Raw genomic sequence first — 26,237 nt, forward strand, 5'->3', positions numbered from 1 at the left:
CAGTCTCCCCGGGGTGGGCCTGGGCTGGGTCCTCTACCCTAGAGATGCAGACTTCCACCCCCGCCCCCACCCGGGGCAGTGGAAACCCCTGGAGTCCTGTGGGCGCCAGGCTGGTGCCCGGGATCTGTCAGAGTCCCCGCAGCAGGTGCTTAGCGCTGACTTCTGGGCGGGTACTATGGGAGGGGCTGGGGCTAAGGGGGCGACCAGGTGCTTTCCCACTGCCCCAACCCCAACCCACCCCACCCCCTTCAGGAAGTCTCGCGGAGTAACCTGGGGGCTTGCTGGCTAGCTGAGAGGGGGGAGAGCGAGACAGACTGCAGAAATTTCCTCTCCCGACTGCACCACTCAGCTCTGCCTTTCTGTAGGTTTCTGCCTCGGTTTCCTCATCTGTGCAGTGAGGTCTGACTGAGGTTTGACCAGGGGCCACACACCCCATGAGGATTCTCGCTGCAAAATGGGTGTGCCGGGCCCCATTCCACACACCGCACCTCCCACCACCACACAGGACGATGGGACTAGGGGCGGGGCCAGCTGTGGGTGGGTGCGCACACTTGCATGTGCGTGCTCCACGGTCAGCCAGTAGGACTGGGCCACCCATATTCCATCCCCAGTTGTGGGCTCCCATGCCCAAGCCCTTGGTTTCCCCAGCTGCCCCATAATGCAGGAAGGGTCTGGGGCTCCCGGGTCCTGAATCCCAGGGAAGGGCTTTGGAAATTGATTTAAGCTCTGTGGGTTCCCCCAACCCATGCAGGGAGCCTGGGCCTGAGGCTGCTGGGCCCCTCAGGGGGCCCTGAGTTCGTAAGGGCTGTCTGAACTGCCGTGTCTTCTGTACTCAACTCCTCTCCGCTGCCTCCTCCCCGCTTCCAAAAGCATTCCGTGAGGGTGTCCGCATGCATCAGTCCTGCAAGATCGTTTTTCTCATCCTGGTTTTGCAGGTAGGGGAAGCGCCCAGAGAGCTCCAGACACTGGCCTCAGCCCTCACAGCTGATAATTGGCCCAGCCCAATGCTAGGCCCGAGTTTTGGCTTTGGCACTGGCTAAGTCATTGACACTTGACTGAGATTTTGTCAGCCTGCCCTCTCCCTTAAGAAGTATTTACAGCTCCAGCTTGCTTTGAAATGGTGGCATCAAAGCCGGCAGCTGGGGTGGGGTGGCAGTGGGGGTTCACCTCTTGTGTTTACTGGGCAGTTCCTTGTCTAGAATTTGGAGCCACTGGGCAAAGCCAGGGTCCCCATCAGAGTGGGCCTCCCTTCTTCCATGGGGGTAAGAAATGGAAATCCGGGCCTAGAGGGTTAAGGCATGGGCTGCTACCCTCAGCAGCCGGGAGGGTAAGGCGCTGACCTCCCTCCCCGGGAGTCCCCAGGAGCCAGCTCCAGCCCCAGGCCTGGCCAGCTGGACCAGGCCCAAACCCCGGAGGGCCCGTGGGCGCCGGCTTCTCAGCCGGCCCGCCCAAGGGGGCGTGACGGCTGCCTGGCAGGGGCCCCGCTGGCCCGTCGCCTGGTTCCTGGTCTGGGACCCCACGCTGTGGCCTTCCCCGGGTTGGAGAGACAACCCGCAGGCCCCAGAAGAGAGTGAGCTGGCCTTGCTCGGTTCTCCGCCCCACTCCCCCTGCCCCCCTCTTCGACCCCTTTTCCTCTCCGCTCCCTCCTCCCCCTCTCGCCCCGCCCCCCCCCCCCCCCCCGCTGCAGTGGGCGGCCCGGGTCCGTGGGGGCGGGATGGAGCGAACCTTGAGCTCATCAATAGGAGACATCTGCTTTAAAAAAGAGACGGTGGGAGGGGAGGTTAACGCCGAGGTCGGCGCGTCGGAGCCTGCAGCACGCCCGCCACAATCTTCCCCGACGACTTTTGGCCTTGGAGCAGATGGTGGGGGCGGGGGTGGAGGTCGGGCGCAGCCGGCCGGTCCCACATATTACCACACCCATGAAATTTCCCGAGGCGGGGGCGCGAGGCCGGCTCCCTTTCCCCCGCAGACCCCCCCCCCCCCGCCCCGCCTCCCTGGCTATGTGATCTCCCCCTCCGCAGATGCCTCCGCCCTGCTCCCTGAAGAGGCGCCTCGGGTCACAGACGCCCCCAGAGGGCCCTCCAAATAATCCCCCGCCCCCAGAGGAAGTGGGGGAGGGGCGGGAGCGGCGAGGAGACTCTTTTACATGTAAATACGAGAACTGGCCTCCTGAAAAGGCTTTTTTTCCCCTCCTCAGTTTTGTTTCTGGAAAGCCTGATGTTGCCCGGACCCGGCCTCCTGCCGACCGCGGAGCTGCCGTCAGGTGCCAGGGAGGAAAAATATGAAGTAAGGTCATCTAGAGAGTGGGCACCCACAAGCCCAGGGGAGGCGAAGCTACGCGTCTGCACAGCGCGCTGCGCTGCACCCAGGAAGGGATCCCGGAGGAGAGCCGGAGGGGGCCCCCAAGCTGTCCAGGATCACAGCCCAGGAAGGGATCTGAGTTTCAGTCCCGGCGCTGCTGTTCAATGCCTGCGCGTCAGGCTGTCCCTTCCTCTTGCCTGGTCTCGGTTTTCCCACCTGTGAAGGAAATCCTCTTGGCTTCCCTCCCAAATGTCAGGAGTCAAGGAATTGGGGGGATGGGGTTGAGGAGGGTTGTCAGGCTGTCAGCAAGGCTGACCACCACCCCTCATGGCTTTGTTTAATGGCTGGCCTTCTATGGGTTCACATCCTCTTCTGACCCTTTAGCTGTGTGGCCTTGGGCAAGTGGATGAACCTCTCTGAGCCTCCAGTTTCCTACATCATAACAGCACCTGCCCCACATCATTGGATTTTGTGATACTAAGTTACGGGTTGGATGCAATAAATAATACCTACTCTGGGTAGGTTTATATTACTTAAGTCTGAGCTCAATGATCACTCCTGGGAAACTGCCCCAGGCCTGGGAGCGGGGAGGGGGATCTGTTCTCTGCATCCTCAGGGCTGCTCACCTCTCTCTGGAAGTGTCTGCCTGCATAGGACCCTATGTATTTGGCTCTGCCTCCTACTTGACCATTCCCTTCATTTCTGCATCCCCTGCCAGGCGCCCAACTCAGGGTGCCCAACACGCTGTAAAACTGGTGGAGTGAGTGTGTGAGCGAATGAATGAATTAGCGAATGAATGTATCGACACACCTGATGTGAGGGGCTTGGAGCCCAGCCCGAGGGCCCCTGAAGGACCGCCTATTCTTGTTCTTTCTGGATCCTTCCTCCTTCTCACCCAGTGAAGTGGAGAAGTGGGCAGCAGTGGTCTCGAGGGCCTCCAGGGCGGCAGAGGAAGGGGGGTGCCTGTGCCTGTTCTATTGGCACCCTCAGGTGCACCCCAGGTTCTGAACGGGTAGGTAATAACCGCTGCCATCCACTGCAGCCCAACTGGGTGACAGCCCTGTCCTGAGCACTGCCCCGTTTAATTCCCACAGGAAGCCAGTGGGGAGGTCCTGTTACCCCTTTTATAGATCGGCAAACTGAGGCCTGGATCCTCCCAACCCCTCGCAGGTAGGAAGACTTCAAACCCAGCCGCTGGTTCCACAGCATCTAACATGGCACCTGGCGTGTGTGTGTGTGTGTGTGTGTGTGAGTGACAGAGAGAGAGGGAGAGAGGGAGAGAATGCGCACAGCCTGCGAGTGCTGATAGCTGCTGCCAGGACTCCCCGAGCCTCTCCTGTAAAGTCGCTGTGGAGACACGGAGGGCTGAGTCCACGAGCCTGCCCCAGTGCGCACAGACACAGGCCTGGGAATCACAGGCCAGTGCAGGCAGCTGCCGAGGGCCGCCTGCTGCAGCCTCCTGCCCGGCGTCCCCATGGGCCACCTGGGCAGGTGTTGGCTTGAGCCTGTCACCCAGAGCCCCATGGTCAGAGGTGCCCTCCCTCCGAGGTGGGGATCACTCACAAGCCCAGGGCAACACTACGCCCTTTCGACCTCCCTGCTGGCCCCTGGAAGGCCCCGACCAGGGCTGTCTGGGTCATCGGCAGCCACTCCGTCTGTGGACCCCGGGGCCGTGCCCTCCCCAGTCCTGCTCCCTCACGGGCCCTGACCTGGGCCGTGATTTATGGGGTTGCAGCCAAAGGCCAGTGGCCATGGGGCCCATGGACAGGGGTCAGGACAGCCAGGAGGCGCCAAGGATGAGGGTGGTCGCCTGCCCTGTGACCCAGGTGGCTGAGGGCTCGGGGGAGGGGTAGCAGCCTCTGGCGCAGCCTCCCTTGGGCAAGATGAGGCCTTGATTCCTGCCATCTGGCTTCCCCAGCCTGGGAGGTGGGGGTGCCCCCCACCGGCTCGAATGGCTGAGCGGAGGGAGGTCTGGAGACAGATGGTGGTGGGCCTGAGAGGTAGAGGGTGGACTTTGTTCAGAGGCACTTGCAGGCATGTGCGTGCGCACGCTCTCTCTCGCTCTCTCTCTCACACACACACACACACACACACACACACCAGGTGCCACTCTAAGGCACTTTGTGATTCTGAGCCTGTGCCGTTAGGGGGATGGGCCTCTGAAGAGCCTTCAGGTCCAGACTTGCCTGGTGAAAACTCTGTCCAACCACAGGCCCAGACGCGTGTGTGTACACACACGCACGCAGGGAGGTCCACAGATACACACAGACATGTACACACAATTTACACAGATACATGTGCAGAGACGCAGAGACCCATATACACATATATGTGGACATGCACGTGCGCACACACGCACACACACACACTTGCTCACCCACAGATGGCTCTGCCCTTCCAGGTCACCAGCCCGCTGAAGCTCGATCCCTCCCTTTGGGCTTCAGAGCTGATTCTTTCTCCTTCCCGACAGTTGGCTCCCACCCCACCCTCCCCCCCAGCAAAGTCTGTTCCCAGAACACTGGCCTCTCTCCCCGTCCTGCCCCCTCGAGTTGCCGTATTTATCTGTTAATGCCTCATTATCTGTCTTGCTCCTTAGAATATAAGCCCCCAGCAGTTGGATTTCCCTCGTCTTGTTGACTAGTGAATCCTCGACACTGGCATAGTTCCTGGCACAGGAAGTATTTGTTGAATGAATGAATGATTGAATGAATGGATGACCTGGGACAAGTCTGGGCTGGATAGTTACCCTAGGCCATTAGGGTGTAGTTAAACCTCTGCTGGGTTGTGGTCTGGAATAAAACCCGAGCCCCGATGACGCTTGAAGGCCTCGCACGCTCTGGCCCCTAGGAGCTCTGTCCAGCTGCATCCCCACCTTGCGTGTACAGCCTCTGCCGCAGCCTCTGCTGCAGTCACACTGACGGCCTCACTGGACCTCAGACACGCAGATCTCGTTCCTGCCTCGGGGCCTTTGCACATGCTGTTCCACTGGCCTGGCACTCTCGTCCACAAGGTCTGTGCAGAATTCCGTCCCTCCTGGGTCTCGGGCCTCAGCTCACTTATCATCTCTCCAGGGAGGCCTCTGCTGACCACTGCTCCTTAACACAGCCGCTCTGTGCCCCTCCCCCCACTGGCTTTGCTTCCCCATGGCAGTCTTTGGTCGCCGAAATGGCATTACTCTTCTGCCTGTTTACCATCTGGCTCCCCATCTCGGCATCAGCTCCAGGCAGGCAGGAACTTTACCATATTTTCTGCTGCTTCCCCAGAGTCTGGAAGAGGGCCAGGTGCTTAGTAGGTGGTTGGTAAACGTTTGTTGACTGAATGCACGAAGGGTGGGGTGATGGGTTCCAAGGCCAGGGCAGAGCTGCCAGTGTGTCGGGAGGCAGGGGGTGGAACCCCACAGCAGAGGTAGCCTGAGGGAGGCAGTGGGCAGTGTCTGGTGTCGAGGGGTCGTCCAGGAGTTTTGGGGCAGGAGAGGGGTATGATGTATCTGTTCTCCCATATTTCATACCTGCCTGGAACCCAGACAGTCCCCATGAGGAGTCCCTGTCAGACATCCTGTCAGGTGGGGACTGTCACAGCACCCTGCCCCTTTCCTGGGTGGTGTCCGCCCTGACAGCCCCCGAGTCAGTGCCCAGGGGCTGCCATAACACATTGCACACTCGGTGGCTTAAAACAATATATTCTCTCTCAGTGCTGGAGCTCAGAAGTCCAAAGTCAAGGTGCAGGCGGCGCTGGTCCTCTCAAAGCTCCGGGGAGGATCCTCGCTGCCTCCTCCAGCTCCTGGTCGCTGCACGGCTGCATCACTCCAGTTTCTCTGCCTCTGCCCTCACATGGCATTGTCTCCGTGTCTGAGTCTCCCTCTGTCCTTTCCTCTTCTTGTAAGGACCCTGGTCATGGGACTTAGGGCCCACTCTAAACTCAGGATGATCTCATCTCGAGATCCTTAACTAATTACATCATCACAGTGCTGGCTAGCAAAGACCCTATTTCCCAATCAGGTCCCATTCTGAGGTTCCAGGGGGACGTGAACTTGGGGGACACCCTGTCCAACCCCGTTCAGCCTCCAATTCCCTTCTCAGCGCACCGCTGCCTGTCACACTCAGGCCCTCGGCTCTTGCACCCTGCCCCAGGAGAAAATCTGACACTATCACGGGCCAGGCCGTTTCCTGTTTAGGGGCAGGGTGCAGCTTCAGTCTGTGGGGGGCAAGGACAGGCCTCCTGGTGTGGTCCCCTGCAGGCTGGCTACCTTGAATGAACTCTCAGGTGACATGTGGCTTGATGTTACCTGTCCCCCCGACCATGAGAAAGCTGCAGTCGGAGGCCAGAAATCTCAGGTCCTGTTGTCCCCAACACAGGCGGCGCTGGCCAGGCTGTGTGGGAAGCAGGCCTGTGAGGACCTCGCACTGCAGCATGTGGTCCAGAGCATGGCCTGGGGCCCTTGGCCGCAGGTTCCAGTGCCGGTTCCAGCCCTGTGACCTGGGGTCATCCCCTCACCTCTCGGTGCTGCTCCTCCCTCTGTGAAATAAATACAGCAATAGTGCCTTCCTTTTGGTGTCGTTCAGGGGGGTCGGATGAGGAAATGTGTGTAATCTGCTTAGACCTGGCTCTGGCCCGTGCTAACATTTATAGGTGTTAGCTATCGTTATTGTGGGCAAAATCTCACTATTATGACAGAAAGTGCAAACCTAGAGACGAGTCTCTGGGACGGGTGTGGCACGTGTTCGTCCTCTAGCTGGAAGATGAGGCACCGCACACAGACTCCCTAAGCCCCCCACCTTTCTCCTGGAGGGGTGGCCGGGATGATGAAACCCTGGCATTTGGAAGACAGCGGGAAGGTGTCGGGCTGGGTGACCTTGCCCAGGTTTCCTGATGTTTCTGAGCTGCAGCTTCCCCCTCTGCTCAGGGAGTGATGGGGCTCACTTGTGGTTCCTTGAAGTGACCAGAAATAACATTTGCAGCAGGCCCAGAGTTCTTCCAATGAAGTGAGGCCTTGCAGGGCGGCAGGCGGGTTCTGGGGCCAGGGAGGGGCGTTCCAGCTGACCTGAAGGGCACGAGCCTCGGCAGCTGGAAAGCTTCCTCTGGGATGATCGGAGCCTCAGGTCCTGTAGGGGAGACCAGAGCGGTGGCGGGAGAGAGGGTTGATGCCTTTTCCGGATCAGTGCCTCCTCCAGCCGGGCCCCCATGAGGTGTGATGCAGAGGGCCTTTCGTTTTCACAGCTGCCCAGTCTTCTTTATTTGAAGATTGGACCTGAGCAGTCAGGAAACCTGGGCGGGGCGGACTGTTCTATTTCCTGAGAACACTATGGCCCAGAGGGCAAAGGTCGTGGCTTGCTGTGCCCTGGTCGCCCACATCCCCAGGTCCTCTGCAGGCTGGGTGGGGCAAACCCTTCAGTCCCTGTGCAAGTGCACACACACGTGCGCGGGCGCTATAGCTGGGGCTCTGTGTGGAGAGAAAAGCTACCTCCTCTGGATGCAAACCTGTAGCTGCTGGGAGGGGCCGGAAGCCGCACCTGGCCTCAGGCCTGACCTCCTGTCCATCATTGACCTGGACACTCCCTTACCCTTTTTCTAGCCCAACCTCCCATGGACGTGGAAGCCCACGTTTCAAGGTGTGGAATGGAGGCTCAGAGGGGTTCAGTGCCCCCGAGGACCCTACCACACCCCTCCTCTGTGCCTTCTCTCTGGGACCTTGTCTCGGGGCCCCAGCCGTGCCTGCTGCTCCCCAGCAGCCCTTCCTGGCCTGCAGTGATCTTGAGGCGGCTTTAATTCCTCAGGCTTCCCCCGCAGCACGCTCGCTGGGAGGCTGGCTGTGTGGTTACTGACTTTTCTTCACTTCTTGCCTTTGATCTTCTCAGCCTTTATCTTCCAGCCTGGATCTCCGGCGGTGCCCCATGGGGCCGCTTGTTTCAAGCTACCTGGCACTGGGCATGGGGTGCCATGCATGCAGACAGCCCCCGTTGCCCCCTCCACTCCCCAGAGGGGCTCCTCGCTGCTGTCTCTTCCTCCCAGGAGCACCTGCCATTGGGGTAATTAGGGGGGCGACACCAGGTGCAGCCAGCCCCTGCTGCCGGCACTGCGGAGGTGGGAGTGTGCTACCTGCTCCATCAGCCGTGCACAGAGTGGGGATATGAGCACGGAGGGGGGAGACAGAGGACCCTGCGTGCCGGTTGCTGCCTTACATGGCCCCTCACAGGTGCAAGCCCAGATTCTGTTGAGCTAAGCTTTGCGTGGCGGGCGGCTGGCAGCGAGCTGCTGAGCCTTCCAAAGGTAGCAGCCATCTGCACTGTGATAAAAAGCCCCAAGGATGATAAATAGACAAGTCGCACTTTTATTGGATTGCAGTTCGGGAGCAGCCACTTTGGGTTTGGCACTGTGTTAACGACAGATTTCTGCTTCCCTTGCAAGGCCTGGCCTCTCGGGGAGAGCGCCAGCAGCGGCCCTCTCCTGGCTGGTGGGAGAGTTCTCCCTGCCCCCTGCTGGGGGCGCTGGCCTGCCCCCACCACTCTGCAGTAGGGGGCCCATCTCACAGCCCCCTGGTCTCGGGTTGACGGATGCACGTGCAGACTCTGACACCTGACGGTCATGTGTCTCGGGCAGGCCACCTAGCCTCTGTGCTGCGGGTGCCCTGTCTGTGAAATGGGCAAATAATGCCGCACAAGCTGGGGAGGGCCCATGGATAATGGTTGTGCGTGCAGCATTTGGAACTGTGCCTGGCTTACATACGGTGAGCGTTGTGTAAATATTAGCTGCTGGTATCCAAGCCACCACCACCATCATCGTCGCTGGCGTTATGGCTTCCAGAGAGCCTCTCCTGGCCGGGGCAGCCTGCAGGGCAGGGAGCTGTGTGGGCTGACATCTGGGAAGAGGGACCCCATTGCCGGGAGGATGCGAGCTCTCCCAGGACGCCAAGGCCCCCGTTTCTCCCTCCTCTCAGTGGGTGAAGGTGGGAGCTCTGGAGCCAGCCAGCCTGGCTCTGCACTGGGACCGTGGGTAGCAGCTGCCATGCTCTGGGCCTCGGTTTCCTAGTCAGGCAAGGAGGGTCAAAACAGAACTACTATCACAGCGTTGTTGAGAGGCTCAAATGGGATGATACACTTGAAGCTCCTAGACCCGTGCCCGGCGCCTAGTAGGCACAAATAAATGTTGGCTCATGGTGGTGGTAGCCGTTCCTCCTTTGGACACGGAGATGACAAGTCCCATGGTTTGCGCTCGGCACGTGCAGTAGAGGGACCTGCTGCGCCCAGCCCGAGAAATGTGTGAACGAGGACGGGAGGAAGGCGCGGCCGGCAGGGGCCCGGCTCTGTCCCACTCAGCTTCCTGTGCGCTGTGGTGTAGGTTAACTAATCTCTCCGAGCCTCGGTTTCCTCATCTGTGCCCTCCGAGAGGCCTCCCAGGCCCAGCCTCCGTTGTTCCCTCATGACCTCTTTTCTCTCTGCTGGCACATGACTTCCTTGGTTGTCCCCTCCGCCTGCTGTGTCCCCTTCCCTCTCCCTGCAGCCCCTTCCAAACCCCTCCACACCCCTTCCAGCTCCAAGAGTGCTGCCCGTGCCGCGTGCCCAGGACAGGGCCTTTCTATTTCTAGCTAGGACGGGAGCCAGCTCCCCAGACACGGGCCCTGTGTGGGCCGCTCGCCATGGGCCCCCTGGATGGCAATGGAGGGCACAGATGGGAGTGTAGCCCCCTCCACTCTCTTCGTGGCCTACGGGCACTGCGAGAGCTCCCGTTCCCCACACAAAGACTCCTCCTTTGGCCACCCTTGGCTCTGTCCGCACCAGGGCCACCCTGGGAGGAGAGTGCAGGATAAGGGAAGGCACCATAAAGAGGCCCACAGGAGCATGGTGGGGTGCAGGAGCTGGGGCTCCCAAGGTCAGGGTTCAAATCCCAGCCTCACCACTGGACGCTGGACAAGTGACCTCTCTGGACCTTGGCTTTCTTATCTGGAAAATGGGGCTGCCACATGGGTATGCCACATGGGTGAGGGCTCAGGACAGCAAGTGCAGGGGCTCAGGGTGGACCAGCTGCCCCCATCGCTGGGCCAGGTGCTTGCCATGTCACTTTCACAATGACCTTATGAGGTGGGTCCATCTTTCTACTTCCCAGGTAAGGTGATGGAGGCCTTGCAGGGCTCAGGGCTTTGTTAGCATCACGGAGGTATCAAGGGGCAGGGCCTGGGTCAAACCCCCACTTCCCCTCAGACCGAGAAGAGCCAGGAAATGCATGGGAGAGGAAACGAGACGAGATTTTAGGTGTGAGTGCCTTCCCGGGCACAGCTTTGAGGCCATCTGTGCCCAGCCAGTACCCAGTCTTGTCGGCACCGTTCCAGAGAAGTTAAGTGAGTGGCCTGGCATCACACAGCTCTTGCTGCCAGGACAACGTGCTCTCTCCTGGTGGGGGGGCTCGGGCAGCTTCCAATTCCTCAGGGCCTGCTCTGGCTCCGTGTTGGAGACGTGAGTGCAAATCTTAATGAGAGAGAGATAGGCACAGCCTGTGGGGAAGGACACGGCATCCCGGTGGCCGGCGAGGGCCGCCGGAAGCCTAGGGCTCCTCCTCCCTCCGTAGCTGGCCCTGGGCCCCTCGGTGCTCCTTCGCCCATCACCTGCTTTGGAAAAGGGTGTGCAGACATCAAGAGCCACATAAGAAAGATCCCAGGCTGACTGTCTCAGCCTCACTGTGCATTGCACCTGGGCTCAGCCGCAGGGTGGCTGCAGCAGGCTTCCAGATCCTTCCATAAGCTCTCCAGATGATTCTAATGTGCAGCTAGGCAGGGTGGAGAACCCCTGGTCCTGAGGAGCCTGTGCTCTTTAAATAACTGTCGGATATTGAACGGTGGCATTTCAGAAGCACAGAGAAGCCAGCTGCGAGGGAGGAAGGGAGAGAGCATTTATTGAGTACCTACTGTGTACTTGGCAATGCTCTGGGCACCTGGCACATGGTACATGTTAGCCCAGTGAAGTGGTTATGGGACCCAGAGAAATGAGGTGCAACCCTAAGGGTGCCACCCTTGCCCCTTGCCTTCTGGCACCTTCTAAAAAGAGCCAGGTCCAGACCTCTGGCCCATTTCCTCTCTTTCCTGCTCACTTATCTGGCACCTCTTCCTCCATCCGCTGAGTTAATGCACACTGGCAGGGGGGAAGGGAGGGGGGCCGGGCTTTGGGGGCACTGCTGGCAGCCTGCCCCGTGCCGCCCACACCCCCTGCCCCCGCAGCCCTGGGCAGGAAACCACCAACGTGCTTCTGAAAGAGGCAGGCGCAGCTGCTGTTAACAGGTGAGCCCTTCCCTCGCTGCGCCTCTCCCAGGGCCTCCTGGAGAAAGCCGTAATGAAGTGCAGCTGTGAACTCCGGTTTTGGGTCAGAAAGGCAATTTCTCATCTCTCCTCCCAGCAATTGAGTTGAAAATCCGGGAGCCGTTTGCCTCCCCGGTGCCTCCGCCCCTCAGCCCTCACCCGCCAGAGCAGAGGCTTAGGAGGCGGGCAGCAATATTGCTGCTGTCAGAGGCAGGTGGCCCGGGCAGGAGGGAGCAAGCTGGAAAGCAAGCCCCCGGCCCCGAGGGGCTGGCGAGGTGGGAGCGGGGAGCAGCTGGCCGGGGTGCTCTGGGAGATCGGAAGGCTGTTTTTCCCCTCGTTTTAATTGGTCTTTGTGGCTCTGATGGCAGGCCTGATTCACCTAGTGGCAGCAGTTTGGCTCGGGGCTCCTGCCCGCACACCACATCTGAGGCGATCGGAAGGCGCCAGGCAGCTGTTCCCAGCCCAACCGACATTTCTGGATGGTGCTGGCCTGGAAGAGCCCGGACGACAGAGCCAGGGGTGGTGAGGAGACCTCAGGGCCCTCGCCAGGCCAGCAGCCTCCTGCAGGGTGGCAGCATGAGGTTGGGGGAGCCCGGGGCTCTAGATTGGGTCCCAGCAAGTCACCTCTGGCCTCAGGGTCACCTGAGAAGGCAGTTTCCACAAGGCCCAGATGACAGGAGGAGTGTTTGCCAAGTAAGATTGATTGGAAATGTGAGCCCAGTGGTGACTCCTCTGCCTTCAGGGAACAAGGCTTGTGAAACCCAATTGCCTTGTTTTCCGTTCAGCAAAGATTCGCTCAGTGACTGCTGAGTGACTTGAAGGAGCTGGCACAGGGCAGCAGCTGTGGGTCGGGGCTCTGGGCCCCACATGCCAGGCTTTGCGTTGCTGCTGTGTGACCTTGGAGAGACGGCTTGACTCCTCTGATCCTGCCTCCTGTAAAATATAGGGTTGGATTTGCGGAGCCGCTTTGAGAATTTGGTGACAACAACAATGACAATAATAATACTGTGGAAGCACAGAGAGGTGCGCCACCCCTGGCTGACAAATTATGAATAGCCCCCTTCCTGCTACCCTGCTCACTAGGGCTCCCCACTTGATCCGCTGGTGGGGACAGGGTCTCAGCCCCAGCGGCCTTCTCCCTCCAGCCCCTTTGCACAAAATCTGAACTGGGCAGCTGCACCTAGCCACCCTTTCACAGGTTCACTTTGTGGCCAGCTCTATTTTAGACTCCTTAGGGTTTTCTAAAAATATTTTATTTATTTATTTATTTATTTTTAGAGGGAGGGGAAGGGAGGGAGATACACATTAATGTGTGGTTGCCCTCTCACGCCCCCTACTGGGGACCTGGACCACAACTGAAGCATGTGCCCTAGCTGGGAATCGAACTGGTGACCCTTTGTTTCACAGTCTGGTGCTCAATTCACTGAACCACACCATCCAGGACAGTTTGGCTTTAAAAAAAATCAGGGATATCAAGATATTAACTTACATGTAGTAACATTCACCCTTTTTATTTTTTTATCCTCACCAGAGGACATGTTTATTGATTTTAGAGAGAGGGGAAGGGAGGGGAGAGAAAACGATCAGTTGCCTCTCTTACATGCCCCGACCAGGGACCAAACTGGCAACCCAGACATGTGCTCTGACTAGGACTCAAACCTTTGACCTTTTGGTTTATAGGATGATGCTCCAACCAATTAAGCCACACTGACCAGAGCTTCACCCTCTTTAAGTGTACCGTTTGGTGCATTTTCGACAATGTATACAGTGGTCAGACCACCACCACAGTCAAGACACAAAACCTTCCCCCAACCCAGAAAATTCTGTGGTACCCCTTTGTGGCCATTCCCCGGCCCCCGGAACCACAGATCTGTTCTCTGTCCCTGTAGCTCTGTCTTGGCTAGAATGTCACTGAGGGGAAAGCATTCAGCATGAAGACGTCCGTGCCCGGCTTCCTTCTCTCAGCACACTGTTGCAGTCCACCCAGTTGGCGTTCGTATCTTGGGTGCTTGTTGGTGGTCTGTCATGTGGGTTTGCCACAGTTGCTTTGTCCGTTTGCCATCAGTGGACCTTGGGGCATTTACTTGGTGTGTTTTAATTCTTCCACAACTCTCCTGGGCTGCTGTCACAAAACGGCATAGACGGGAGGGCTCGAAACACCAGGTGTTTAGTTCTCCCAGTTTTGGGGGCTGCCGGGGATCAGGGTGACTCCGTGTCTGGGGAGGGCCGGTGCCCTGACACCCAGACCGCTGCCTCCTCGTGGTGTCCTTACGGACCTTCTTTGTGCACGCCAGACGGGACCATTCCCGAGGCTCCCCTCTCGTGAGAGCACCGACCCCACCAGGGGGCCTCCCCTTGTGACCTCATCTCACCCAGTTACCTCCCAAAGGCCCCACCTCCAAATACCATTGCACTGGGGGGTTAGGGCTTCAACGCTTGAATTTGAGGGGACGCAAATGTTCATTCCACAACAGCAACACGAAGCTGTCATGCACTCCATGGCATTGTTGTCCCCTCTGACCAGCAGTGTCACGGAAGCCCAGCGCCATGCTGCCAGCCTCCGCCCCACAGGCCCCGGAACCACAGAGGCCCCTCCGAGGCTGCCCCCTCTCCCCGTCCCGGTTCCCAGAGAGACCAGGTCCCATGTGCCTGCAGCGAGAAGCGTCCTCACCCCAGGGACCCATCTCCCCGTGTCGGGTCTGACCTTGGTTGGAGATGCCTCTTTGTCCCTGCGGGAGACCCACGGCCAGTGCGAATAATTGGATTTTAATAAAACGGATGGGAGTGCAGCAGCAGTCTGCCACCCTGGCCTGCGCGGAGGCCCTGCAATTAAACCGATTATGTCTTGAGAGGCAAGCTGTCTGACTCTGCATCCCTAATTTGGTGGTGCTTGCCGGCCCTGCTGGGATGGTTGTTTATTTATTTGCCCAACTATCACGAGCTGGGACACGCTGCCGGGGGCTGGGGTAATTAACGTGGTGGGGGTGAGCCCACTCCAGCCTCCAACTCTCCCCCCACCAAGAGCTCAGTGAGTCACAGCGAGACTTTACAAATGCTGATGCCAGCCCCCCCCAACCCCCCGCATCCCGGGTTCTGATGTGGTTGACTCGGGGCAGTGGCCAAGCCATTGGGATTTTTCAAAGTTCCTCCAGGTGAGTGTGACTGGCGGCCCCTGACCTAAAGGAAACGGGTTTTTCTAGAAGCCCAGACTGGGTGCTGCCTTCTTCCCTGGGTTCGCCCAGGCCCGTGGGGGTGCAGGCTGTTGCCGCGTGCCGGCCTGTGGTTGCCTGCCCCTCGCGGGCTCACGGAACCCCGGAGAAGGCTCTGAGTGCGGGGCCCTCCGTGTAGACGTCGCCAGGGAAAAACATCTGGTGGGCGGGACTCTAGGTACCTATTCGGGCAGCGTGTTGGCAGTTGCTCTCCCCCACTTATTTTAACAAACATTTGCTGAGTGCCTCCTCTCTGCCAGGCGTTCTGCTGGCGCCAAGTGGGCGGAGACTCCTGCGTGGGGGCTGGGGGTGGCCGGGTGCCTCCACCCCCACCCTGTGCGCCCCGGGGGTCTTGGCTGGAGAACTCGGTCTTCTCCGGGGGGTGTCTTGGCAGCAGTTACCCCCCTTGTCTGTGTGTTTTGGGCTTCAAGACCCTCCCTCTGAGAGGTGGCCCAGCGGCTGGGCAGACTGGCAGAGACGCGGCCCCGGGACCCTGGATGAGGCACACCCCTCCGGGGCTTGGGCCCCCCTCTGTCTGATGGGGGCAGTGGGGTACCAACCACAAAATAACCCTTCTGGTTCTTGCAGTGGATGAAGATATTAGGTTTTTGGCACCAGCAGAGCTGATGGGGCGTGAAGCGAAGCTGTTTTGGGGAGCTCTGCAGTAAAACCACCCAGGGGCTGGGGGACCTTGGACAGCTCGTCCAGCGCTCTGTGCCCCTTCCTGTGCCGAGGCCCCTCCTCGGAGGCCGTGCAGACCACTGTGTGAGCAAACACGTGTGCGTGAGGGCTCAGCCCTGAGCACGCAGCGCATAAGCGCCAGGTGTTTGATAATGATGATTAATTGGAAAGGAAGAGGCTGCAAGTGGGCCGGGAGCCAGCTCTGGAGCGACAGGGGCTGTGGGGCTGCTTGGTGAGGGCTGGGTCCCAAGCTCAGGCTCGAGAGTGGCCTCTTTAATTAGGGTGAAGTCAGTGAGTGAAGGTGGGGCAGGTCCCATCAGGTGGCAACGTCGGGGCTGAGGGCAGCTCCAGGGGCCCCAGCTGCTGAGAGCTGGGGTTGGCTTGTGTTTCTCACCCCTGGGAGACAACGCCCCAAGGCTGGGCTCAGAGGGGGCTGTGCCTGGCCTGGGGTCCAGAGCCTGGGGCATGGAAAAGTGGGCAGCCCTCGCCGTTCATGTAAGCAACACTGCTCAGTCCTTCTCCCCTCCGTGCCTCATTTCCTCGTCTACAGAACAAGGTTGTGCCCCACCCCAGTCTGGGAAGACTCCCCGGCTGCATGTCTGACTGAGGAGAGCCCTGGGGCTGAGCCCACCTACTTGGTACCCCTCTCCAAAGCCCTCCTGCCCCTCAGAGCCCCTCTGTATCTGCCTTGGTCCCCTTGGAGGCTCCAGGCCCCTTGTCCTGAGCCTGGAAACCCTCATGTCAGCTACTGCCTGCTCCCCTTCCCGGGATGAATGCCCTTCCCTCCCAGGGCCCAGCACACGCACACGGACCCCACAGGGCAGGCCCTGCTGTATGCACCTTACAAGCACATCTGGTCATTTTATTTTCACTGAAACTCTTCGAGGAGGTACATGTAGCATCCCCATTTTCCAGATGAGGAACCTGAGGCTCAGAGAGGCTTGTGACTTGCCTAGGGATTCACCGTTGTTAGGAACAGAGCTGGCATTTGAACCTGAGCTCGCCCTGGCCCGGTTCAGAGGAGGCTGGAGCCGCACTGAGTTAACACAACCTGGCTAGGAAGACGGTCACCGAAGGGCAGAACGGGACTTCAGGAGCCTCGTGTGCTAGACCCACGTGGGCTGGGTGCATGCCTCAAAGGGAGTCGGCCGTCAGCATTCTCTTTGTCTGGTTTTGGGGACTGATGGAGCTGGGGAAACTGGGACTGGGTGAGGGGAGTCACGGAGAGAGAACAATCCAGGGGGCGGGCACCACGAGAGGAAAGGCTCAGAGGTGGGCCCCGCCAACAGTGTGTTCTGGAGCAGGGCCTCCGGTTTATGCTCTAGAAATTCCAAAATCCCCACACTTCAGCGAGGCACAGCCCACGGCACCGAGTAAAGGCCAGTGTCGTGCGGACCGGCACCGACTGCAAATCCCCGAGGGCCCTGAGGACTGGGAGGAGAAGGTTGTCTTTCTGCCATGCGTGTGTGTGTGTGTGTGTGTGTGTGTGTGTGCATGCATGAAAAGACTCAAGGCAGCTAAGTGCCATTTGAAGGAGATGAATAATCTAGCATCTCAGGTGGGGAAAACGGAGCAGGTGAGCACCTGCTGAAAGGCTCTTGTTGGAACCCAGGCCCTGGGGGGAGGAGAGCTGGCCCTTCCCCAGGGGAGACCGGGGGCAAGCTGTGTTTTCTGAAGATGCCATTCCACCATGGGAGGACAGAAACAGGCCTTCCCTGCGCGGTCACAACAAACCACGTCCTGCGAGGTGGTGCCCAAAGAAGCTGATTAGCCAGGGGCGTCTGCAGCCTCCTCTCCAGGAGACTTCACCAGTTGGGCTCCAAGATGTCTTCTGATGAATGAGCCTCAGAAGTCCGAGTCCCAGGCTGGCTGGCAGCCCAGGACAGCTGAGTTGGTGAGCCTATGGGCTCCTGCCTCCCCTGCCTTTCTCTGACCCCACAAGAAAGGGCAGCTGCGTTTGCCCAGGGGCGGCTGGGATAGGGATGGGAAGAGGAGAAGGAGAGGGGCCCTGTCTGGCTTATCTGAAAGAAGTCGGGACCCCAGAGTGGGCAGCACAAGGGTGGGAGGCAGAGGCAAGGAGGCAGGAGGGTGTGTATCTCCGTCGGGAGCCAGGAAGGCGGGTGGGCAGGGGTGGCCTCCCCGTGAGGTCTGGACCACAGCTGCTGGCCCGGCCACACATCCCAGGAATTTGGTGGCTGCTGAGGGGAGTCTGCCTCTGACCTGGATGAGAATACAGGTCATCTTGGGTTTCTCCCCTGTCCTTTAAAGGGTCAGCACAGCAGACCTTGCTGCCTCCCTCCCAGTGATGAAATGTGTCACAGTCCCAGGAGCTGGCAGCTGCTAGCTTTTGGCATGTGGGTAGTGGGGTGAGGGGTGGGCTCCCTCCTATGGCTCCCAGCTTCCCCGCCAGCAGGAGTGAGCAGGCCAGAGAGGTCCTGGAACCCCAGGAATAAGGCTGATTCCTCCCTGCCCCCAGGTGTCCAGTTTCAGCCTGGAGGGAGGGGGGACAAGGACAAGTATGGGGGCTGAGGGGGCTGGCAGGAGCCCCCAGGCACTGAGAACACGACCCCAGGCATGGTGCTGCCCGCTGGTTGCCCAGGAGCAGCAGCAGCAGCAGCCAGCGTTAACGAAGAGCTTACTGCAGTGAGTGGGTCCTGCCCAAGCCCTGCCTAGACGTTGTCCCATTTCCTCCATGACAGAGGGCAGCACCGCTGGCCCCATTGTACTGATGAGGAACCTGAGGCTGCTCCTTCTGCTTCCTGTCCCCAGACCATGGTGGTGTCCAGAGTTGTGTGTGTCATTTTTAGTCCTTTGATCTCAGGTCTGAGGGACCCTGGAAACTTCCACTTCACTGTGACACCATGGCAGTTCCGCTGGCTTGGTTTCTGGTGGTGGCTGTACCCGTTCACCCGGCACATGTGACAGCAGGGCCAAGTCAGGGGGCAGGTAGAATATACCCAAGGTGACAGCCCTGCCTGCCCCAAACACCAGCCCCAGCGCCCTTCTGTGTCCTGTCTACACTCGCACCGAGGAACAAGTGGGTGTCCGCCATTTACCCCTCGCACGGTTTGAAGGATGTGTCCTTCCCGGAGGTTGCACCTCCAGCGTGTACTTCCCGCCTGTGGGTGGGGAGACGGCCCCAGGACAGGGATCTGAAACGAGGAGGGCGGGATGGAAAAGCAGCTGGCCTTCCCCAGCAGAGCCGCCACCAGCCAGCACAGGTCCTTTGTGCAGACGGGACGGCGCTCCCTGCCCCAGATGACGGAGCCCAAGCCCAGGTGCACGTGGATGAGCAGCGCGGGCGCCGGGCTTCGGCTCCCATCTACTATGCCGTGAAGGGGTTCTTGTGCAGTGAGCGGCTGTGGGGTCCCAATGCCGCCACCCCCAGCTGGCTACTAGGGTCTCAGAGCACAACCCTAATACCTCCCAGCTGTCCTTTCACCCTGGAGAGACCAGGTTGCTCATCTCTTTCGCCCTGTTTGATGTCTTTCGCTCCTGGGCTTAGCGGGGCGTGGCTGGGACCTGTTAACTCACAGAAGGGGAGGTGTAGAGGTGGAGGGCTCCAAGTGTGCCCATTGCATGGATGAGAAAACCGAGGCCCCACAAGTTAGTGTGACCTTGAGCAACTCACTGTTCAGACTTTGTTTCTCCTCTCCAGTTCCTTTCTCTTTTGCATTGAGCCCTCGCTGGGTGCAAAGCCGAACAAGGGTGTCCAACCCGTCCTTCGCAGATGAGGGTGCTGAATCCCCAGGCCGCTGGGCATGTCACCCAAGCTCACACAGTGAGTTAATAGCCTCTGGATTCAAGTCTACACTCCTCACTCCCACTTCCCGCCTTTCTCTGTCTGTTCCCAGCAGTTTCTCAGAGTTCCCACCGGGCTGTGGACTCCATAGTGCCCTGGGATCAGCTCGCTTCCTGTGGGTCAAAGAGGAGGGGCCCCCAGACCCCCACAGGACATACCTTCACCCAGCTCCTGGCCTCACAGCTGGCTCTCCCTTGTGCCTGTGTTGCGCGGAATAATCAGGGCGCCCTTGTTGCCCTCGGCAAGGTGAGGGTGGAAGGGTGCAGCTGGCACCTCGGGGAGTTCTGCCCACACAGGCCACACTCTGCCTCAGCTCCCAGCCCATGTCCCATCCCCCTACAGCCACTCGAGCCTGAAAACTCGCGTGTATTCAAGGTCCACAGGGCTGGTCGGTGTAGACTGTGTGTGTCTACCCTCACCACAGCTGTTCTCAGCTGCACCACACATTAGGACGCCTGTGTTCTAGAGACGCTGTATTCTAGACATACCAAGGCTTTGGCCCCGTCCTCGGGGATGCTGATTTGGCTGGTGAGGGATGGGACCCGAGCTTGGTATTCTTAAAACTTCCTGGGTGACTGGCATGTCTGGCAAAAATGCAAACTACCCTCATGCCAATACCCATGCCTGTGGCAGGGGGGCGGGGTGAGGGGGACGACCCCTGGCTCTTTGGATGTGGAACTGAGTTTGTTTGCTAATCTGTTGGACGATGGGGAGAACCCCTCAGTACAGTGGAGTGTAACTTGCCTGTAGTTTCAAAAGCAAACTGACAAGCAGGGGATGGGAACTTGACTCAGTCAGAGGCGAGGGAGGCCGTGGCTGCTCCCAGCGAGGCAGGAGCCAGCAGCGACCTCTCCAGAGAGCTGAGACGGGAAGGGAGGCGGAAAGGTGGAGCGCACACTCGTGCAGTCATGGTCCTTTGGGCCTGAATTTTAATAAGGATGTTGACAAACCGAGGAACATTCCAGGACCCAGGGCTGATGGGGAACGAGCTGAGGAGGCCAGGGGTGGGGATGGGATGAGGTTTTGCTGGAGCAGAGCAGACTCAGGGGACCTTGAAAGTCGGCTCTGAGTACCTAAGGTCCGATGACGGATAGGGAGGGCTCGGCCTGGAGAGTGGACGTGCCACGATTTCAGCTCAGCTCCAGGAACCCACCCCAGAGCGCGCTGGACATGGGCTGTGAGCTGGGCTCCCTTAGCCCTGTGTTTCCAAGGACCTCTGCCTGGGCCCGGGGCTGGCTCCGCCCGGGCTCCTCCACGTGGGCACCACCGATCCCTGGGACTGGGTGATTCCCTGTGGCGGTGTCTGTCCTGTGCATCACAGGGTGCTGAGCATCACCCCTGGCCTTCACCCATGATGCTAGGAGCACCTTCACCTGTTGTGACAACCAAAAGTGTCCGGAGACCTTGCCAAATATGCTCTGGGGGTCAGAACCACCCCTACCCACCCAGAGCCACTGACTCGGAACAATGGCTCTCTGCCCTGGCTGCACAGAATCCCCTTCGTGCTTTAGAGAACATTGCTGCTGCCGGAGGTGTGAGGTCATTGCTCTGGGCTGGGCCCTGCCAACCTGGGAGGGGGTTAAACTGCCCCAGGTGCTTCTAATATGAGGCAACCTTTGAGCCCTTCCCAGGGAAGACTGCTCCTCAAACTAGAAACATCATAAGAATCACCTGGGCGGTGGCTCTGAACAAAGTGCCCCGATTTAATTAGAATCACCTGGAATCCTCAGACTCCAGCAAGTGTGGGAAGGGCCGCTGGATTTCCATAAGCCCCTTGCAGCTTGAGGCTCCAGGATTCTGAGCCCAGGCCTGGCTAGCCAGCCTGGCTGGGACCTCAGGCACCTCCTGCTGGGTTTCCTCCCTGCCCCACCACCCTCCCTCCCAGCGCTCCATCCCTCCCCAGGGCTGGGCCTCCTCTCACTTCCCCCACCCTCTCCTCCTCTGTGACTTTATCCCAGCCTCCCCAGCCCTCCGCCAGCTCCATTGAGCCCGCCAGCATCCTGGCCCCTCCTTCTCCTCTCCTCCCAGCCGGTGGCTCTCAGCGCGGGCTTGATTTAGTAGGCGTTGGAGGAGAAAGGCAGCTTGAAGAGTCACTAAGAGCCTCGATGCTGGCCGGCACTTATCGGGAAAGGAGAGGCCGGCAGCCTCGGGAAGGAGCTGGGGTGTAAGAAGAGAGACACCTCTCCACCCAGGAGGGGGGTTTTGGCAAGCCTGCCATCACCACAGCCCTCTGCAGAGTTATTGCTGTGGGCTACAATCACTCCCGACCCTGCTCACAGGATTGGGGCAGCCCCTCCCTGCCACACCCCGCTGATGGGGGAGGGGGAGGCAAGGGGAGGGGACCGGGAGTCCCCCTGCAGTCTTCTGCCAGTGGGGCTCAGCCCCTTGCTGCCCTAAGGCAGGGAGTTCACAGACCCCCCTGGGTTAGGAAAATGTCAGGTAGGCTCCTAGGGAGATGTCCTGTGGCCCCTGCTGGCTACTGGGGGCAGGGGAGGGTCCCCCCACCTGGCTTCTCAGCTCTCCCCACCCACGCCTTTTGGTTGTTCGCCTGCTCTCCTCTCCCGGTGCCCGTTCCCCTCCTTCTCCTCCTCCCGGATGAAAAAAATACAAAAGAAAAATGCGCCAGTGCCCAGGTCTGGGGAGCCCCAGCCCGCGGGATGGAGAAATGAAAAGCGGCCCCAATTAGAGGCTTTGGTTCTGCAAACTTGATGCTCGGCACTTGAACTGTCACGGCGGAGCCTTAATTAGCAGCGGCGGGGGAGAGGTCAGGAACAACTCAGCAGTCTTGACAAGCGCGTTATCAAGTGCAGGGGAGCGGGGGCTGCCCGGGCCGCGGGCGGGGCGCCGAGAAGTGGGGGGAGGAGAACGGCGGGGGCACCGCGCGCGCGGGAGGGCGGCGGGGAGGAGGCGCGCGGCCCCGCCGAGCGGGAAGGTAATAAGATGGTTGCTGCGAGGCGGCTGCGCAGCCACGGCTGGCGGTGCGTGAAGCCTCCAGCGAGGGCGCGGGCGAGGGGACGTGGGGCGCCCCTGGGGACGGTGTGAGAGGCTGCTCAGGCCCTCTAAGCTCCCCGGCACTTCCCCCAGGTCCTTGCAGAAGGCGCGTGGGGGCGCTGCGGGCAGGGCACTAGGCGAGCAGCAGAGCGGACGCCCCCGGCTGCTTCTGATTCCCCAAGGAGTCCTGGGGCTTCATCCCCGGGTGCCCTGGCTCCCCGGCAACCTCCCTAGCACCTCCCTGGATTCCTAGCCCCAAGTGAGCAGTGGGCTGGAGGAGCGCCCGGTGCGCTTGGACGCCCCGCTGCTGGCTGTGCCGGGAAGCCCCATCTAGAATCCCCCTGGGTCCCCGCGGCCAGCGGGGGCGACACATCATGCTCGGCATGAAGACCTGGTCGTCCCTGCTCCTGAACCTCAGTAAGTGCCGGGCTCACCGCCTGGGGAGAGGGAGACGGGGAGGGCTAGGGATGGAACTTTCTGGGGCGCACCGCCCACCCCCGCCTGGCACGCCGACCCGGGATTACCTCCAGGTCATGCACGTGGTCCCCAGGCGCCACCGACCTGCCGCCTCCTCATCCTGTCAACTCAGAAAAGAATCCAATCGATTTATTTTTTTTTTAAGTAGAAAAGCTCCATCTGCCTGCCTGTCGGGCGGCGCCTGGGGCACATCCAGGGGCTGGCAGATGAGAAGTGTGGAGAATCACCTTCAGATTTTGTCCAGAAGAGGTGGCCAGCCTGTACCAGCCTAGCTGCTGTCCAGGGGCTTCTGTTATCATGGCTAGTTCGCAAGCTGTGCTGGGAGTGCCAACCCTGGCTGGCCCCTTTGTGTCAGCAGAAAACCAAGGGACCAAGATCCAGGAGCGAAAACTGGGGGAGGGGGGGGGTTTCTTCTTCCCTTTCCTTGCACATGGTGGGGGGGGACCAGGGATGCGACATGTGGGTTTAAACTGTCTTTCACCACCCCTTGCCCCCTCCCCAAACCGTACTGGCATCTCCACGGGTCCCTGCTAGCCCTCTGTACAGAAGAACTTGTGCACGGTGCCAAGGTGGTGGCCTCCTTGATATCACCACTTTGTAACAGAGGATAAGAAGTGTCAGAGAGCCTGCTGTGGGCAGTACTGAGTCAGTCCCCGTCCAAGAGGGTTCAGCAGGACTCTGAGGTCCAAGGACACTCTGCAAGCTGAGGGTGTGAAGGTGGCACTGGGCAGGGCAGGGCCCCTGAGGTTCTTGGCTGGGGGCAGGGGCAGGTGGAGGGAATGATGGAGAGAAGGCAGCAGTAAACAGTAGCTCAGGTTTCCAAGATTTTTTCCAGGGTGATTGTAGCCACCCTTGTAGAGGGTGGCTGGGATGGTGGCATTGGCGCAGCCCCCTCCCATGAAAGGTTGGACACCTGGACCTCCAGGCTGGCCTTCTCTTCCAGGTGGACCAGTGTGCGGGGAGGGAGTGGCTGGCAGAACCCACCTGGCCCCAGGGGACCCCTCTTGTTCCCCACCCCCTCACCCAGGCTGCTGGGGTCCCCCCTGCCCCTCCTTCCTGCCTCCCCTCCCTTCCAGCCCTGCATCTCTCAGTGTGCGCCTCTCTGCCTGTTTGAACTGCAGCTTTTAAAGCTTTTTGCTTTTTGAAAACTCAGGGGGGGAACAGTTGCTTGTGGAGAGGTCATGAACAGTTGATGATTATAGTCCAGTGGGTAGAAAGAGCTTAAAACAAATCCCCATCCATCAGATGTCAGCTTCGGTGGTTTCCAGCATTCTCCTGGGGGGCCCGGGGCGGGGGCGGGGGCTTAGAGGAAGGGGAGGCTCCTTTCCTTTCCATTAAATGAACCTGCAAAACTCCCTCTTACACAGGTGTTTGATTGTCACTCCCCCCTGCTGGCTCCCTCTGATCTCCTTTCCTCCAGGAGCCGGGGGAGGGGGACAGTGGAGGGCCGGCCCTGTCCCCTGACACCTTGGCTGTCCCAGAAGGCCCCTCACCGTCTGTGTGCCCTAGGCCAAGGCACAAGTCACAAGGCATCTCAGAACCTCAGTTTCCCAGGTTGCACAGGGAGGCCAGTCACAAGGATGTGTGCCACCACCTGCCCCGGGGACTGTGTCCTTGGATCCCAGTGCTCTGTAGTGGAATCTGAGGTTCTCCCCAGCCCACAGAAAGTGACTTCCTTAGAGCTGGAAGGGCCTCACTCTGTTCCCAGAGGCCAGGGTAAGGGGCAGGGAGGAGAAAGCTGGACCAGCTGGCTGGGGTCTCCATGGAGCCCCAGCAGACAGGAGCGAGGATTCACAGTGTGCAGGCCCCACCTTTTGCCTGTGGTCACACCTCGGGCCATGTGGCAGCTTCAGGAGAAAGATGCTGGCTTTGTGCTCTCCGGGTTTTGCAGGTGAGGAAACTGAAGCACAGAGGTTCAACTCACTACTCAGGGTTACGCAGTGAGGTGGTGAGGGACCTCGGGCAGTCCCACAGCAGGGCCATGTCCCTGGCTAGCCAGCCGTGGCCACCGTGTGTCCCTTCCTCCAGCTCCAGAGAGATGTGGTCACCTCACTCTGTCGCAGCCTTGGACAGCCCTGCTCCGCCTGCGGGATGTGGCTGTTTGGTGAGAAGTCCAGGCTGCTCCCACAGCCCTCCAGCCAGCTGACTCCCATGTTCTGTCCCTGCCATGGCCTGGCCATTCCTGTCTCTGTTCAGTGCCTTGGCTACTAAGGAGGCACACAGAAGTACTGGGAGGGGTGCCAGACCCACAAGCTCCTATCCATCCGCTCCTTCCTCTTTGCTGTGTGACTTGAGGCAGGTGAGTGAACCCCTGGGTGCCACAGTCCTCATCTGTAGCATGGGGATCGTGGCTCTGCCCCCCAATGAATGAGTGCATCGGTCAAGTTAATAATGGTGCCTGCACCCTGCTAGGTTAATAAACGCCAGCTATTACTCTTCTCTTCCACCTGGAAAGGCCTTCCAGCTTCTGTCTGCAGTCTGCCTGGACCTCCAGGGCCTTGCTTGAATGCCACCTCCTCTGATGCCTCCTGTCTGTCTTTGCAGCCAGTATTTTTTTTTTCTACGTGGAATCCATACCTTTGTACCTAGTTTCTCTCTCCATCAGACAGCAATTCTATGAAGAAAGATCCTTTTCATTCTCATTTCAGAATCTCGTGAGGTGTTGAGTATGCAGTAAGTGCCCAATAAATGCTTGTTGGATGATTAGAGAGTGACCATTTGTCTAAGTAGACCAGTGTTTCTCCATGTTGAGTGGGTACTAGGTCTGACAAATACTGGAATAGCATCCAAAATCAGCGTGGACCCTCAGGGATGCCTTCACTTTGTTTCCAAGGCCCCCGGGTGGGGAGGTTCTGGCCCTGGCAGCCCCTCCTTGAGGCCGAGAGGTCAGGCTCACCTCTGGCCAGGGGCCAGCTGTGGGCAATGTTAGAACAGCACTCTAGGTGGACTACGTGGTCAGTTGTTGGAGGGACATGGGGTGGATAGCCCCTAAAGCCAGGTCTGGGCAACTCAGCTGCCGGCCGCTCTGCAAAGGACGGGGCTGTTATGGTGTGTGGGGGTAAGAAGCTTGGGCAGCTGGAACACAGCCTTGGTTGTTGGATTATTCCCAAAGCAGGGTGCTGAGGATCCCCCACCCCAGGCTGGTGGGGGCTGTCTGAAACCCATGGCCCACCCCAGGCACACCCTGGCAGATGGCAGCTGAGCTGGTCTGTCCAGGTCAGCAGCCGTGGGAGGTGGGGACGGTGTTTATAAACCCTCCGGGGAAGGTCAGGTGGTAACGCGTCTGCCAGCAAGGAAGACTTCCTGGAGGCGGCTGGGGCGGCGGCATCACGCATGCATGTGCCTGTCAGTCAGTAAGCCAGACAAGCCACTTCCAGGTTTGCCAAGGTTTGGCTTCATTTTGTGGGGGAAACGTCTAGAGACCCTCAGCCAGGAAGACAGAGGCAAATAAAGAAGTGAGACTGAGCAGGTAGTTTAATCGTGAGGCCCTGGG

General features: G+C 59.5%; 1 protein-coding gene across 3 annotated transcripts in view; it reads left to right on the forward strand.

Moving 5' to 3' along the window:
* GSE1 (Gse1 coiled-coil protein) overlaps window positions 1-26,237 on the forward strand; it is a 410,683-nt gene that overhangs the window by 203,495 nt on the left and 180,951 nt on the right. Inside the window, exon 1 of one of the 3 annotated variants that reach the window (XM_036012299.1) lies at window positions 22,228-22,684. The exons of the other annotated variants lie outside the window; for them this stretch is intronic. Coding sequence (XP_035868192.1) covers window positions 22,642-22,684 — 43 coding nt within the window. The 5' untranslated portion in view covers window positions 22,228-22,641. Of the gene's footprint in view, window positions 1-22,227; window positions 22,685-26,237 lie in introns of those variants that run through there. 3 annotated transcript variants of the gene reach the window in all.

The sequence above is a fragment of the Phyllostomus discolor genome, chromosome 12 (assembly GCF_004126475.2).
Source record: "Phyllostomus discolor isolate MPI-MPIP mPhyDis1 chromosome 12, mPhyDis1.pri.v3, whole genome shotgun sequence".
In the NCBI taxonomy this organism is placed as follows: Eukaryota; Metazoa; Chordata; class Mammalia; order Chiroptera; family Phyllostomidae; genus Phyllostomus; species Phyllostomus discolor.